Source organism: Peromyscus maniculatus, chromosome 14 (assembly GCF_049852395.1).
Source record: "Peromyscus maniculatus bairdii isolate BWxNUB_F1_BW_parent chromosome 14, HU_Pman_BW_mat_3.1, whole genome shotgun sequence".
NCBI lineage: Eukaryota > Metazoa > Chordata > Mammalia > Rodentia > Cricetidae > Peromyscus > Peromyscus maniculatus.
Genome location: NC_134865.1, coordinates 31,900,457 through 31,915,334, shown reverse-complemented (window position 1 = coordinate 31,915,334; position 14,878 = coordinate 31,900,457). Strand labels below are relative to the sequence as shown.

Genomic DNA, 14,878 nt, shown 5'->3' with positions numbered 1-14,878 from the left:
AGACCATTCTAATAATTTTTTTTCCAATAAAGTCAATACTTATTCTGTAGTTTTTACCTGAGAGAGAAAAATAAAAGAATAATAGGGAAGCTTTCACAGGGCCTTTAAACTAGCTAGTAAAAGTGGCGATCAGTGCAAACACATTAAAATTCTATTTTCCTTTACAAGTGTTTGGTGCAGATGACCCCCACTGATCTTAAATATATTTCTGTATCTCTAACTGAATAGAGGTTTTCCGTACAGCATGTTCTAATGGCACTCTGGCCTTTAGCCAACAAGGCACTGAATAAGGCTATTTTTAAAATACAGAAGCTGGGAACAGCTGCAGCAATCAAATTTGATAAAAACAGAGAGGAACTTTGCTTTTTTTTTTCTTCTAACGGTTTGTCCAAGTTTAGTCTTCTTTCACAGAACTGCTTTTGTCCTGTTGTATGAAGGGCTCAAGACCAATACAGTGAAGCCCTTTTAAACAAATAACTTCTATAAGAATACACTAAAAAGAATCATTTTTCTTTGTACCAAGAGTATCGATGCAATGGTGTTTTGAGCTATTTTTTTAAGTTATATGTCTTGTATGAGTAGGCAGAAGAAAAGTCAAGTGCATGGGTCTAATCAGAAAACAGGCTGGTTTCCCCAACCCCCCAAAACAACTCCCTAAAAGGGAAGAGAACGTCCTTTGCTTCATCATGATACCGATCTGAAAGTTTGCCTTTGACCCCTCTCTTTCCATCCTTAGTTTTGGTGGGGGAGACACTTTCAGAGGCTGGGGGTGCACTTCCAGGGACTGGCGGGGAGGGGGGATGGAGACACTTCCAGTGGCTCTCTCTCCTTTTCACATTATTATTGGTCAACAGAGTGCTGAACTTTTCTAAACCCTGGATTCATATCAGAGCAGATCCTTCGCTAAGATAGCAAACTGCTTTTAAAATATAAAGGATTCTCTGACTCCTTCATCATGTACGCCTAGAAGTGCTTCATTTTCACTTGTATTTTTGAAACACAAGCTCTTTGGAAACTTGCAGTCCATGAGTAATGAAAACCATGAGATGACTAGATACTGAGAATCTGTGCAGTGGTAGGTGGCTGGTGCACTCGTCTAAGTGATATCTGTGTGGAATGGATTTCTCTGCTAGCATTATAATTGACATGGAAAAGGATATTGTATTTCTTTTAAGTATTTACAAATGGAATTAATTTAAAATCCCATTCAAATAAAACTGCTTGTGTCAACATTAATTCAATTTAGTTATCCAGGACAATAGTACAATTCTTTTTCTGTAGACATAAGGTCATGAAATAAAATTACCTTATAGCACTGGGAAGAAGAGGCGAAGCTAGCCACAGAATAGGAGTCAGGCATCCACCAGGCTATCTGTACTTGTTAATAGGCGGCCCATTAGATAGGATGACCCATTTGTCAGAAATCTGTTACAAGCTTTCAAACAAATAAGACAAGCTCAGTGGAGTTTTTCCCTGACTGGAATACTTCTTTCCTAGAGGCTCTGGTAAGTCAAGAACTGTTCATCTTTGTATAGCAAGGTAATATTGTTAGGAAGGGTATTCTGTGTTTAAGAAAGCAGATAACAGCTCTCATCTGGGTTCATGAGGAGAGATTCACAGTCTTTCATTAAAGCAAAACTTACACACACACACACACACACACACACACACACACACACACACACTTTCAAATAGAAACAGTTATAGTCTTAGTGCACAGGGCCTTAAAATCATCAAAATTTCAAGAGATCTTTTGCAAGACACCAAACATGAGGATATAATCCTACATATTTTGGGTATTTCAAAGGTCCAAATTAGAATTATTGGGATTTAATTCTGCTTAGCCATGTAGCCTTTGCTGTGAAGACAAACTGCCAGGAGAGTGAGATTTACTTCTGACCAGCCATGCTTTTATGTACAATAACCCCAGCTATAATCAAGTCTTTCAATCTCCAACTAGAATGTGCAATATTTATATGTAAGCAGGATAGATTGAATACCAAGACAGCTCTGATATACAGGGAAACACTCAATATAAATCACTGTTTTTTGTCATTATATTTTGTCTTTATTTGAATTCTCATTATTGAGCTTATGAATTCAAGAGTACTATGCGTTTAAGATTTTGGTTTTTGTTTTTCCTCATAATTCTTTGATGTTAAAATTAAGGAACAACAGAAGTATCTCTCTTTGCTCTATGTTTTAAGAAAATAACTGATGTCCATCAGTCTTCTAGAGAGTATTAGAAAACCCAGATAGCTTCATGGGAAAAGGGCCACTGGCTCTGTGTCCCCACTAGGTTGAGATTTTAAATATTTGTGTTTTGTTTCAAAAGTAAGGGTTGATGATGTCTCTGCTGACTACGCTCCTTCACAGGCTTCAGAGTTAGGGTACAGATGCCCCTCCAAAGGCAGTCCAGAATTTGCTGACATCAGCTTTCATTCATGAGCACTTGCTTTGTTCAGCGATGGCACTAATATGAGGAGACACATGAAGTAGCTTGGTTTATAGAGGGCAGAGGAGGCAGTGGACTGGCAAAACATTCCCACACACTAATGGCTCATTCACACAGAAAACAAGTGAGAGCCTTCAGCCCCTCCACAAAGCTCCAAGAGAGCGAGCTGACTCAAGGGCCCAGAAGCACCACTGTTCCATTCACTGCCCTCTCTTCCTCACACACACTGCGCTTGCATTTCCCGATGCTACACACTGCGGGTCAAAGCCATGGATGACTGTGGGAAATCTTTAAACTCGTTCTCTGTGGGTCTTGTGAATGGACTGATTTGGGGGTTGAGTGTCCCGCGATGAAGCTCACTTTTCAAGCAAGCTATAATCAAGTGCTTTATAGTCCTTGAACTGCTCTGGTCACAACGGGGAGGTTGTTGCCAAAATACCATACAGGGGTTTCTGGTCTTTTTAGATCTCTTAGGAAGGTTCAGAATTTTAAAATGAAAACCCATAAAGTAATAGTCAGCTCTGGCCAATTGCTTAAAAAAAAAAACAGACAGTTTTAAACAAGACAATCAGATAAATTCTTTAAAGGCCATTTTTAAAAGCAGGCATGTGGTGTGATGTGTGTGTGTGTGTGTGTGTGTGTGTGTGTATGTGTGTTTGCATTAATCCTTCATACACTTTTTATATTTTATAGGAAGTTGACTTACCAAAATCATCTCTTTCTTAGATAAAAAAAAATTTTGGATAGAAATAACCTCAAAGGATTTTGGAATTTCTTAGCTTTGGCACAGAGACTTTTCAGAGCTTCAGCACATGTGCCTTGTCATAGTCTTCATTAGCAGAATGTTGTGTGTTTGATTGCAGTAATAATATCTAAAATAATTAGTATTATTACTAGAATGACTTCAAGATACAGGATTTAGTAGCTCTCATTATCTTTTTCCATCAGTTCCTCCTGTTGGTAAGTACACACAACAGCATGAAATTGGAGCCAAGCGGGCCTCATTGAAAAAACACAGTTTTCAATCAGATGTGAGACTTCCAACACATGTTACGTTTGCCATCAGTCAAATGAGGAAAGTAGTGCTGTCCTCGAAGGACGGTGGGAGGTTTTGGTGGTTTGTTTGCCTGCTTGGTCTTTGTTTTTTTTTGACTGTTGGGAGTTTTAACTAGGAGAATGCCTATGGAGAGTCTGTTCATAGCAAGCATGCAATATGTATATTGTAATTCTTCATTTCCCTCTGTCAACTGTTGATGATATGCAGTCACGCAGTATGTTCATGGGGGTATTGAACACTTGCCACTGTGTTTATAGACAGTGAAATACAGACTTCGTGATAAGAAGATTTTACTTAAAGTCGCCCCAGCATCAGCCTCCTTCTAAACTCTGCAGCTTCTAGGTAGTGGGAGCAGGACAAAGGATCACTATGTGTAACTGAAAATCAGTGGACAGTGGGTGTAACCAATGAGAAAGAATCTTCAAAGTGTTCTCATTGGTGGATGTGTCTCCTGTACATTGAACTTGTAAAAGTTTATTAAGGGAATTTGGTGTGTAGCTCAGTTAGAATGTGTACTTGGCCTAGCCGGCACTAAGACAGTTGACCATCAGTTTAATCTCCAGTAAAATCATAAATACAAAGAATATATTACTCTGGATCCTCAGGCATGTTTGAAACTGTTACTAGACAAAGTAAACATGACTGGAAAGCACATAACCTACATATGTGCAAATACAGAACCCCAATGATGCTCAAAGGCCAACTATGGGCTTGATAAGTGGTGATATAATTAGAAATGTACTGCTCTGATAAAATGGACCTGCACCCCACATCTCCCACAGTAGGGCTGCATATTGCTGGATGCCTTACACGGGGATTTTCCTGCTCTGCTCCACGTCTCCCACAGTAGGGCAGCACATTGCTGGACACCATACATGGGGATTATCCTGCTCTGCTCCACATCTTCCACAGTAGGGCAGCACATTGCTGGATGCCGTACACGGGGATTTTCCTGCTCTGCTCCGTATCTCCCTCCTCTTCCTTCGGGACACATTCTCCTATGAAATGCTACAACCCACACTCAGCCTCTGTTTGCAGTGCCTCTTCTTCTGTTCTCTCGCATATGGCAGTCTGAAACAATTACATAATGAGACATATTATCAGGGCCTGACTGTCAAGACGAAGAGACTATGAATAAATATTACCCACTTATTAGCTCCACTGCTCCTGCGCTCCCGATCTATCTGTGCCTCTGATATTCATAGTTTCCTTTCATACCCCTGGCTTCTTGCAGAATAAAACAATGCAGCATTAACAATATTCAGGAAAGGGTTTGAAAAATCAAAGGCAGGGCTGGGACTGTGGCTAGATACAGGGCACTGCCTATACCGTGTTAGGCCCTGGGGTCTGTCCCTTGTAGTACAGAAACAAACACATGCCAAGTCCTAGCACTATTCTCAGGAAATGCACTGACTCTTCTAAGGGTAATGCTCAGACACCTGTGTGGTGGTATTGTGTTCCCCAAAATATTATGTACCTTAATAAACTTATCTGGGGTCAGAGAACAGAAAAGCCACTAGTTAGGCAGTGATAGCACACACCTTTAATCCTAGCATTCCAGAGATAGAAATCCCTCTGGATCTCTGTGAGTTCAAGGCCACATTGGAAAAAGCCAAGCATGGTGACACATGCCTTTAATCCCAGAAAGCCAGCCTTTAATCCCATAGAGTGGTGGTAGAAAGCAGAAAGATATATAAGGTGTGAGGACCAGAAACTAGAAGCATTTGGCTGGTTAAGCATGTGGCTGGTTAAGCTTCAGGCTTTCAAGCAGCAGTTCAGCTGAGAGCCATCGGGATGAGGACACAGAGGCCTCCAGTCTGAGGAGACAAGACCAGCTGAGGATCCGGCGAGGTGAGATAGCTGTGGCTTGTTCTGTCTCTCTGACCTTCCAGTATTCACCCCAATAACTGGCCTCAGGTTTGATTGTATCAATAAGAACTTTTAAGATTCCTGCTACACACCTGCTCTTTCCTCTTTCATAGGTATTATCCAAAGGCCTTCCTCAGGAGAGGAACACACATCCCACATCAGGACTTCTTTCTTTTATTTATTCAGTGTGTGTGTGTGTGTGTGTGTGTGTGTGTGTGTGTGTGTGTGTGCGCGCGCGCGCGCACGCATGTCATAACTCATATGTGGAGGTCAGAGGACAATTTGCATTCGTCTGTGTTTTCCACTGCCATGTGAATTCAGGGTTTCCAACTCAGATCATCAGGCCTGGCCACGCTTTACAACAAGTGCCTCCAACTATTGTGATTACTTGATGCTGAACAGGTGACTTCTGGAAGAATTGACTCACCCTGACCTCTAAGTCTGGCCATAATTTTGCCTTCCTGTCTGTGAGTTTAGTTCAATTTTTCACACTCAAGAAACTGAACAAGAATTTAATGACTGAGCACAAAGGAGAATGTTAGGCTGCCCTAAATCTTTTGATATAAATGGGAAACATTGCTGTTTTATGATATATCTATATTTAACAAATGGATCATGGCAAGCCTCACTGAACATGAGTGTGGTGAGACACCATGGTTTAAAGCAGCTGGGAGCCACATGGATGTGAGCAATGAAATGTGTGTCCTGATATTATGTCTTCCAGGCTACTGTGGTGCCATTTTATATCTATAGCGACAAACTAAAGTGAAAACCTCTGTGATCTGAAAGAGTTAATGTTTCTCTTAAGCAGAAGTGGACAACCATTTTTAGAAAGGCTCATACAGTGAACATTTTAGACTTTTGGGGTCCACATGGTCCCTGACACAGGACACACCCTGTCTTTGGAACCTGCTAGACAGTTACAGAACTTAAGAATGAAAACTACCTTACTAATAATGAAATTTGACATTTCACATAGTTCTTAAGTCACTATATATTATTTTTGTTAAAATGTTCCTGCTTGTTAATTGTATAAAAGTTAGTCTTAAATCCTAACTCACACAAAAACAGACAATGCAGTGGATTTTTGCTCATGACCTACAGTTTTCTATAACTCTTCTAAAATATGCCATCAATTGCCAAGATCACATTAATTTGATAAGTGAAAGTTGTCAGTGATTTGCAGAGACCTCGGTACTTAAAGGTTGGCTGGGTATGGGGTGAGGAAGCCTTGATGTTTTTAAGGTACTACAGGCAGAGTCAAAGTCAACAATATATAGATAGCAATTATGTGTCCAAAGTCAATCAAGATCCTGAACTCAAGAATTGCAGACAGACACATGGACACAGCATCAACAGACCAACATCTTATGGGAGCCGGTTTGCACAGCTCCAATGTAGAACTGTTTAGGTTTTAGCTTTTCCTTTGGTTTCCTCCTAAGACCTAAAAATGGGATTTATTTACTCTTGTTCATATTCCTCAATATTTTGCCATTTTTAGAGAATTCTTTTCATGCAAGGGTTGAAAGTACAAAAGCTGAAGTCTTCTGAATTCATGAGGTATATCTTCTTTACTGATTATTAACAGTAGAACTGATTTGCAGGGTATTTTTCATGGAGAAGAAGACAAATTAAAGATAAAAATCAGCAGGAGGGTGGTAGACAGTAGCAATATGGTGTGGGTGTAGACAAATCCCTGTGATTCATAGGAAAGTTAGGGCTCACAGATCAACTCTGTTGTGAGAAGCTGCTTTACTTGGAGAATAGTTTCTAGTCTCAGATCATTAGAAAAAAAATTGCATGAAATCTCACCTATTTCGGAACTGAGTGGTATAAAACCACAACCCCAAATATGTGCTCCATCATTGTGGTGTACATTATAACTGTTACCTTGCACACATCTGGGCCCTCAGCATCTGCCACGATGCCACTTTCTGGTTGACATATACCTAAGAAATGCGAACATTAGCACCCAGACTATAGAGCCAAGCACATTTGAGTGCCGGCTACAGCTGAAAGAATATGTTTCTATTCCTTGTCCATCTGTTCTTGGCAACAGAAATTTAAGCTAAAAACAGAGAATAAGCTTCTGAGAAACAAGTCTAAATAGGGTGAAGGCAGCAAGACGGATTCTCTAAGGTTTCAGATCCCAGCCACGGCCTGGTACACCCGTTTTGTAGCTAAATGGTTGTTTTTATTTGGGACGACTTCCTACTACAACTATGGTTCAGAGTTTTTAAAGTAATATTCTCTTATCAGTCAGTTTAAAGTATATTCTGTCTTAAGAGCTTATGTTACTTTTTTTTTTTGATGATCGTGAGCCTAATGAACTTTTGGGGGGTTTCAAAGAGCTGTTCACCACAGTTGAATTCCATTGAACATGGATCATTAACATCTCTGAACTCTGAGCTATCACACATTCCTTAGTAATTAGTGAAAGCTTCCTGTCCAAAACGGATCCCACACAAACACATTTGCTTATCCCCAAGTTCAACACTGATGGTGCAGAACTACCACATGTTTATCTGGTATAATTGCTGTGACTTCCACTGTGTGGTACCCCCTCCAGACATTTTCTTGCTACTAAAACAGTATCAAATTTATTTATGCTTGAAAATACACCAAAAACATTACAAGAATACTGCACTGGGCATGGCCACATGTGCCTTTAAGCCCAGCAGAGGCAGGTGGATCTCTTTGCTCCAGGTCAGCCTGGTCTGGTATCAAGTTCAAAGCCAGCCATGGCTACACATTGAGACCCTGTCTCCAGAAAACAAAGAGCATCACAAAAGAAAAGGGCCATGTGTGGTCACTGTCCTTTCCACATCCTACCAGGATCTCAGCATTCTGTGTTCTGTAAATGAGCAAGCCCACTATACAAGTGTGGGGGTAGGCTCCCCTGAAACTCAGCTGATAGAAGGTCACCCTCTGCTTTCAGCACTAGTCAAACCTTTGGGAAGAGCTTGTGGCTTACAAAGTACAACTTAGGCAAGAATTGTTTCTATTTTTTTAAGTATCTCCTTTGCATATAGCTAGTGCACATGGTTTGTGCTTCAGAGTGAGTGAGCTCAACTTTGTCTTCATCATGTCCTTAGTCTGTGAACATTTAAAAAGTGATCCTCTCACTTTCCGCTTCTTTAAGTTGACTTAGGACATACATCACTGAGGTCGCTCCTGTGACACATGCTTGCTACTGTAACATGTGCTTAATAAACACTTAACAGGTGGTACCAGCCCCTTTCTGATGATTCTGTTAATAATAATAAGATGATGTTTGCAATGTGCTAATTATCTCATCTACTCCCAAATGTCATTTTGCTAGAGTATATATTCCTTAACCTCAGGCAAATGTTTCCAGAAACTTCTATCATTTCTTAAACATAGCTACTTTGTGTTCAAACCACTCAATAAAGTAAGACTAAGTCTTGATAACCTATGAAATAAAAAACTTCAACTCCATGATCTCCAAGGATTCTTGTTTGAGTAATTTAACAAAATCATGTCTGACAGTAGATCTGTATGCTTTATTTATAGTGATGAAATGTGTATTTGCTGCCAAATGTCTGATGTGGGTTGTATAGCTCTTCCATGTATACATGTGGAATAACATTAAGTTTGTTGATGTTAAAAACTACTGGTATGCTTTTTTCTTTCTTTCTTTTTTTCTTTCTTTCTTTTTTTTTTGTATTATTTGGCTTTGAGTTTGTTCTTCCCACTTGTGTTAGAATAAGCTGAGAGCAAATAGTTTTCCATAGAGCCTCAAGGATTACTTAAACTAAGACTTACAGAAGTACTGCGTTTTTTTTTTTTCATTACTTTTGATTTTCAAGACAGACACTTCATAGTGTGGCCTTTGTGACTTCTGTAAGATGCAGTGGCATTACTGTGGACATGCACATTTACTGTGACTGACCATGCATCTATCTTCTTTCAGATCTGAGTGACCAGCTGCTTGAGGTTGTTGGCTTGGAAGGAGCAATGGAAATGGGCCAAATATACACAGGGCTGAAAAGTGCTGGCCGGCGGCTGGCTCAGTGCTCCTCTGTGGTTATCAGGTAGTTCTTTCACTATAATTGACAGCATACTTTGACATGACATGATCCTAAACTAACTGAAAAGATGCAAGATTTCTGACAGTGATATCTATCTTATTTGTTTCAACTAATCAATGATTAAAGCTTACATATTTCAAAATGATGGAAATTAACAGATTTTTACGGCTTTTAGTAGCTGCTTTTTGTTGGGTTCTCTAGAATCTAACCTCTTATTTACTACCTTGGTGTTTTGGTTATACTTTTATAACTGTGACCCAAAGAAATGAGTGGAAAACATCTTAAAGGAGGCAGGGTTTATTTGCTCAGAGTTGATAAGTATCAGCCCATCAAGTGGCAAAGGTGTGACAGAGCAGGTGGCTGTATCTTGCCAGCCAAGAAACAGACAGGGGACAAAGACTAGGGACAACATATTCTCAAGAGCCTACTTCCAGTGGTCAATTTCTTCCAACAAGGGTGTACCTATTGAAGTTTCTAAACCTCAAAGTTTCCAAATAGGGCTACCAGCTAGGGACCCAATCTTTAACATATGAGTGTAGCTGAAGTTTTCCTGTGTCCCACCTGGCTCTCAGGACAAAACTCTCTCACCTGCCAGTCCCGCAGCCACTTGGACCCAAGTAGACACACAGAGGCTTATATTAATTAAAACTGCTTGGCCATTAGCTCAGGTCTACTACTGGCTAGCTCTTACACTTAAACTCAGCCCATTTCTGTTAATCAATATGTTGCCACATTTATCCCTGGCTTTACCTGTGTGCCATTACATGCTATTTCCTGGACGGCAGGCTAGCATCTCCTGACTCAGCCTTCCAGCCTTCCCACAATTCTCTTTGTTTGCTTGTCACTTCCTGCCTGGCTACTGGCCAATCAACATTTTATTTATCAACCAATCAGAGCAACACATTCACAGCATACAGAGCAATATCCATAACATATGAGTCCATGGGAGATATTTCAAATTCAAGTCATGGGGATGTACCAATTAGCAGACAGTTTTAACATATCCCTGTGTTCATCCACACTGAAGCTACTGGAGCACCAAAGTATTTACTGAACAAATTATCCAAAAAAAAAAAAAAAAAAAAAAAAAACTGGTCTACTATTAAGTAGTGCACTGTTGTTCTTGTAAAACTAAATAATAAATCAGTATATGGTAAAGTTTCCAAAATTTGAATTTTTCACAATATTTCACCTGTAGAAAAACTTAGGATATATTTTGATCCCAAAATGAAACCACAGACTTAATGCAGACACAACAGATATTATTTTATGAATGTGTTGGTTCGAGAAAGTCTTTGGCACCCATCATGTTTTTATGAGATTTGCAATGAGTGCATGGTTGTGGTGGTGAAAAGACATGTGTCCACAGGAGTCCTTTGGTTTTAGGAATTCACAAACCCTGGTGTTTTCTTTTGGCCTTCAGAATTATTCTTTGTGTCACCACATTCACCAGGAAGCTTTTAACATTCTTGTGCCCAGGGAAGCTTTCAGAGTGTTCATTAATAGTTAATGAAACCCCCCTTTCAGAAGAGGTCAGCAGTGATCACATTTGCTTGGACTTATTGTCTTGTGCTTTACAGATAATTTCTTATATTAAATATTTTAGCATTATAGTTACAGTGAAATATTCTTTTCCAGGACAAGCAAGTCACTGCCAATGCAGATTGATGGAGAGCCATGGATGCAGACCCCATGCACGGTGAGTACTGAGTACTGGAGCGTCATTACTGGTATTACTCTTGCTTTCCAGAGATCATTAATTCCTACGACTAAGTTGCCTCAATACCTAATCTTTTGTCCTGCCTTCTCTAGGAACTATGTGGCAAGTCTCTTTCTTCCTCTTATTTATTTATTTATTTATTTAATTTTTTTTTTTTTTTTTTTTTTTTTTGGTTTTTCGAGACAGGGTTTCTCTGTGTAGCTTTGCGCCTTTCCTGGAGCTCACTTGGTAGCCCAGGCTGGCCTCGAACTCACAGAGATCCGCCTGGCTCTGCCTCCCGAGTGCTGGGATTAAAGGCGTGCGCCACCAACGCCCGGCCCTCTTTCTTCCTCTTATTTATGTAGAGAAGCTGTTGCATTCAGGCTGAAAGCACTGTCCCCTCTTGTCAATGACTTAGCTTTTGAATATATGTTTGAGTCTAACTTCAGATACCAAAGACCAACTGTAAATTCCAGGACAAAGCAAAATACTGAGATAACTTCTCTTAATTCTCTTGTTTAATTTATAAGCACCTAATAAGAAAACTGGTTATGGGGACCTTGACACATATTAAGAAAAAAAACCTGCTGGTGTGTTATAAATTAAATCTTGGTTGTTTTGGGGGCATTTCTTATAGATACTAGAGTCTACTATTTCCTTAGTAATAAAGTAAAAAAAAATATTTTTTTTTCTTGATAACTGCCATTCTGGTGGAGGTGAGTTAGAATCTCAAGTTTGGTTTGCATTTTTTTGATGGAGAGTGGTTGGGCACTTTTTCTTAAGTTTATTACCTCAATATTGCATCTTTTGAGAAAAGTCTGTTCATCTCATTAATATGTTTAATTTGTTAGTGTTTAGATTTTTTTAGTTCTTTGTATATTCTAAATGGTAATACTTGTAAGTTATATAGCTAACAAAAATTTTCTCACATTCTGTAAGGTTATCTCTTCATTCCTTTGACTAATTATCTTGATGTTCAGAAACTTTTTAATTTCATGAATTCCCATTTGTTGATTGTTGACATTATTTCCTGAATGAGAGTCCTATTCACAGAGCTCTTCCTTATGTCTTGAAGTGTTTACCCTACTTTCTCTTTTATCAGTTTCATAACTTATATTAAATTCCTTCATTCATTTAGAATTGATTTTTGTGTAAGGGGAGAGACGGGGATCGACTTTTACATGTTTACCTGTAGATGTGCAGTTTCCTATCACCGTCCGATGCAGAGGCTTGGACAGGTTATTTTCAAATATTTTCTGCCCTCTCTTGCTGTAAATTACAAATATCCTTTAACTTTTTTCTTTCACTTACTATATGTTTTTCATTTGTGCTTTGTCTGGTCTTCTTTAGACTCTGGGAATGGGACTGCCACATTCACATTTATACTCTCCCAGATGTTAAGTATTGCCATTGTTACTGATTGCCTTCATTAGGGTCGCTATTGTGATGAAGCATGACCAAAAGCAACTTGGGAAGGACAGGGTACACTTGGTTTTCATACCCTGAATCACAGCCCATTGGGGAAAATCAAGACAGAAACTCAAACTAAGCAGGAACCTGGAGGCAGGAGCTGAGGCAGAAGCTATGGAGGGGTTCTTTCTTTTTCTTTCTTTCCTTCTTTCTTTCTTTCCTTCCTTCTTTCTTTCTTTCTTTCTTTCTTTCTTTCTTTCTTTCTTTCTTTCTTTCTTTCTTTCTTTCTTTCTTTCTTTCTCTCTCTCTCTCTCTCTTTCTTTCTTTCTTTCTTTCTTTGTCTATCTATCTATCTATCTATCTATCTATCTATCTATCTATCTATCTATCTATCTATCTATCTAATCTATCTGTCTATCTATCTATTTGGTTTTTGTAGCCAGGGTTTCTCTGTGTAGGTTTGGTGCCTGTCCTGGATCTCGCTCTATAGACCAGGCTGGCCTTGAATTCACAGTGATGCACCTGGCTCTGCCTCCCAAGTGCTGGGATGAAAGGCATGTGCCAACCGCTGCCCAGCTTCAGGCTGCTTTCTTATAGACCCAGTACTCTCAGCTCACCATGGGCTGGGCCCTCAGCCTGCCATCACTCACTAATTAAGAAAATGCCTACAACCTTACATTGTGGAGACATTTTCTCAGTTGAGGCTCCCTCCTCTCTGATGACTGTAGCTTGTGTCAAGTTGGCACAAAGCTAGTCAGTACATTAATGGTGGCAGTAATTGTGCTGTTAGGGATAGTAGTGATGTTTCCAGTGTTGGTGGTAGCAATAGCAAAAATGACGATGGTAATGATATTATGGATGTGCTGATGCTCGTAACACCAGAGAAATCGTGGTTATGATGGCTATAGTAGGAATTATGGTAAACTTGTAGTCATGATGGTAATCAGTTTTATGATGGAGGATGGCAATGGTCATGGAAACACTAGTACTCTCATCTTTAATAGAAGACTTGTTGTTCAGTCCTGATCATGAGAGTAAGTAAAAATAAAACACAAAGAGTGGAAGCAAAGGCCTCCCTTAGGTCTTTGCATTCTTTCAGATGCCGAAGGGGTCTAGAGTAAAGAAGCAGTAATGACAGTGCTGGTACTTTAGTCTTCCTAAGATCTTCACATGTGCAGATATCAAAATACTTAATCGGTATTGACACGTGCAACACACACACACACACACACACACACACACACACACACACACACTACATATAGCTCCGTTTTATGGAATCAACACACTGAAGTGGGAAAGCTGAAATTTTTTCTCTTGTTCTACACAGCTAACACCAAGCAGATTAGTAACTAAAGCCCATGCAGCTGGACCCGGAAGCTGATTCTTCCCCACGATCCCACTGTCATCCCAAGCTGAGGAAGTCCCCGGGGACTTGAGAGCTCTCTTGGGCAAGGCCCTGGGCAAATCACCAGCTACTGTATTCCAGTTCTGGAAGGACTATATCTGTGGACAACTAATCAACATTTTAGATATGTTTAACTGATTTAATATAAGCCCTTTGGACGCTGATTTTAGGTTTTCTTTCAATTAGTAGCAGGACGCCCACTTTACCTATTAATTATTGTAATCTACAATTGTTAAATTAATAATTTTATATAATTTAAATTTAAATTTCTTTTCTTCAAAATATATTTATTCATTTAAAACATGTATTGTAACTCTCAGTGATCCAAGAACTATACTACACAAAAGCTTATTAATGTTAATTTGAATTCTGGAATATTCTACTTTTCCTAGAACCACATGGGACTTTGAACTTTAAATTTTATTTTAACTAAAGAGAATTTTTAATATTCTTAGCAGTGGTATAGTTTAACTAGAGAGAAGGGTTTTTTCCTTCAATAAAATAGCACAATGTTTTTCTTACAGAACATAAGAATTTGTAGAATGTTAAAATTCTTTGCTAAATTTAAATATCCATAAGCTGATATTCAATTTATGAAGGAGTTTCTCTAGTTATAATTTTAGAGGAAAGCAGAAGGTCTGCTTTCTTTTGAATTGAATAGATGGTGGAGAAGGGCAAGAAATGCATATGTCTTGATTCTTAAATCAATTAATACTATTTTTTTTAAATCACGATAATATAGATTCTTGAGCTTTACTGTAGTGATGGTTGCTAACAATGTAAATCTCCTTAACAACACCAATGCTGAAAACATTAAAATAAGTTGTATCATTTATCTGAATGAAAAAGGTAAGTAATGTCAAGAAAAAAATCAAATTATGTTTACTTAATGAATTTTATCAAGCCTCATCACAAATATCAAGAAAAG

General features: G+C 39.0%; 1 protein-coding gene across 6 annotated transcripts in view; it reads left to right on the top strand.

Moving 5' to 3' along the window:
• Nucleotides 1-14,878, top strand: part of Dgkb (diacylglycerol kinase beta) — a 707,644-nt gene that overhangs the window by 664,038 nt on the left and 28,728 nt on the right. For all 6 annotated transcript variants that reach the window (XM_006983950.4, XM_016002476.3, XM_006983949.4 and 3 more), the window contains 2 exons: nucleotides 9,316-9,436; nucleotides 11,072-11,132. In XM_006983950.4, coding sequence (XP_006984012.1) covers nucleotides 9,316-9,436; nucleotides 11,072-11,132 — 182 coding nt within the window. The remainder of the gene's footprint in view (nucleotides 1-9,315; nucleotides 9,437-11,071; nucleotides 11,133-14,878) is intronic.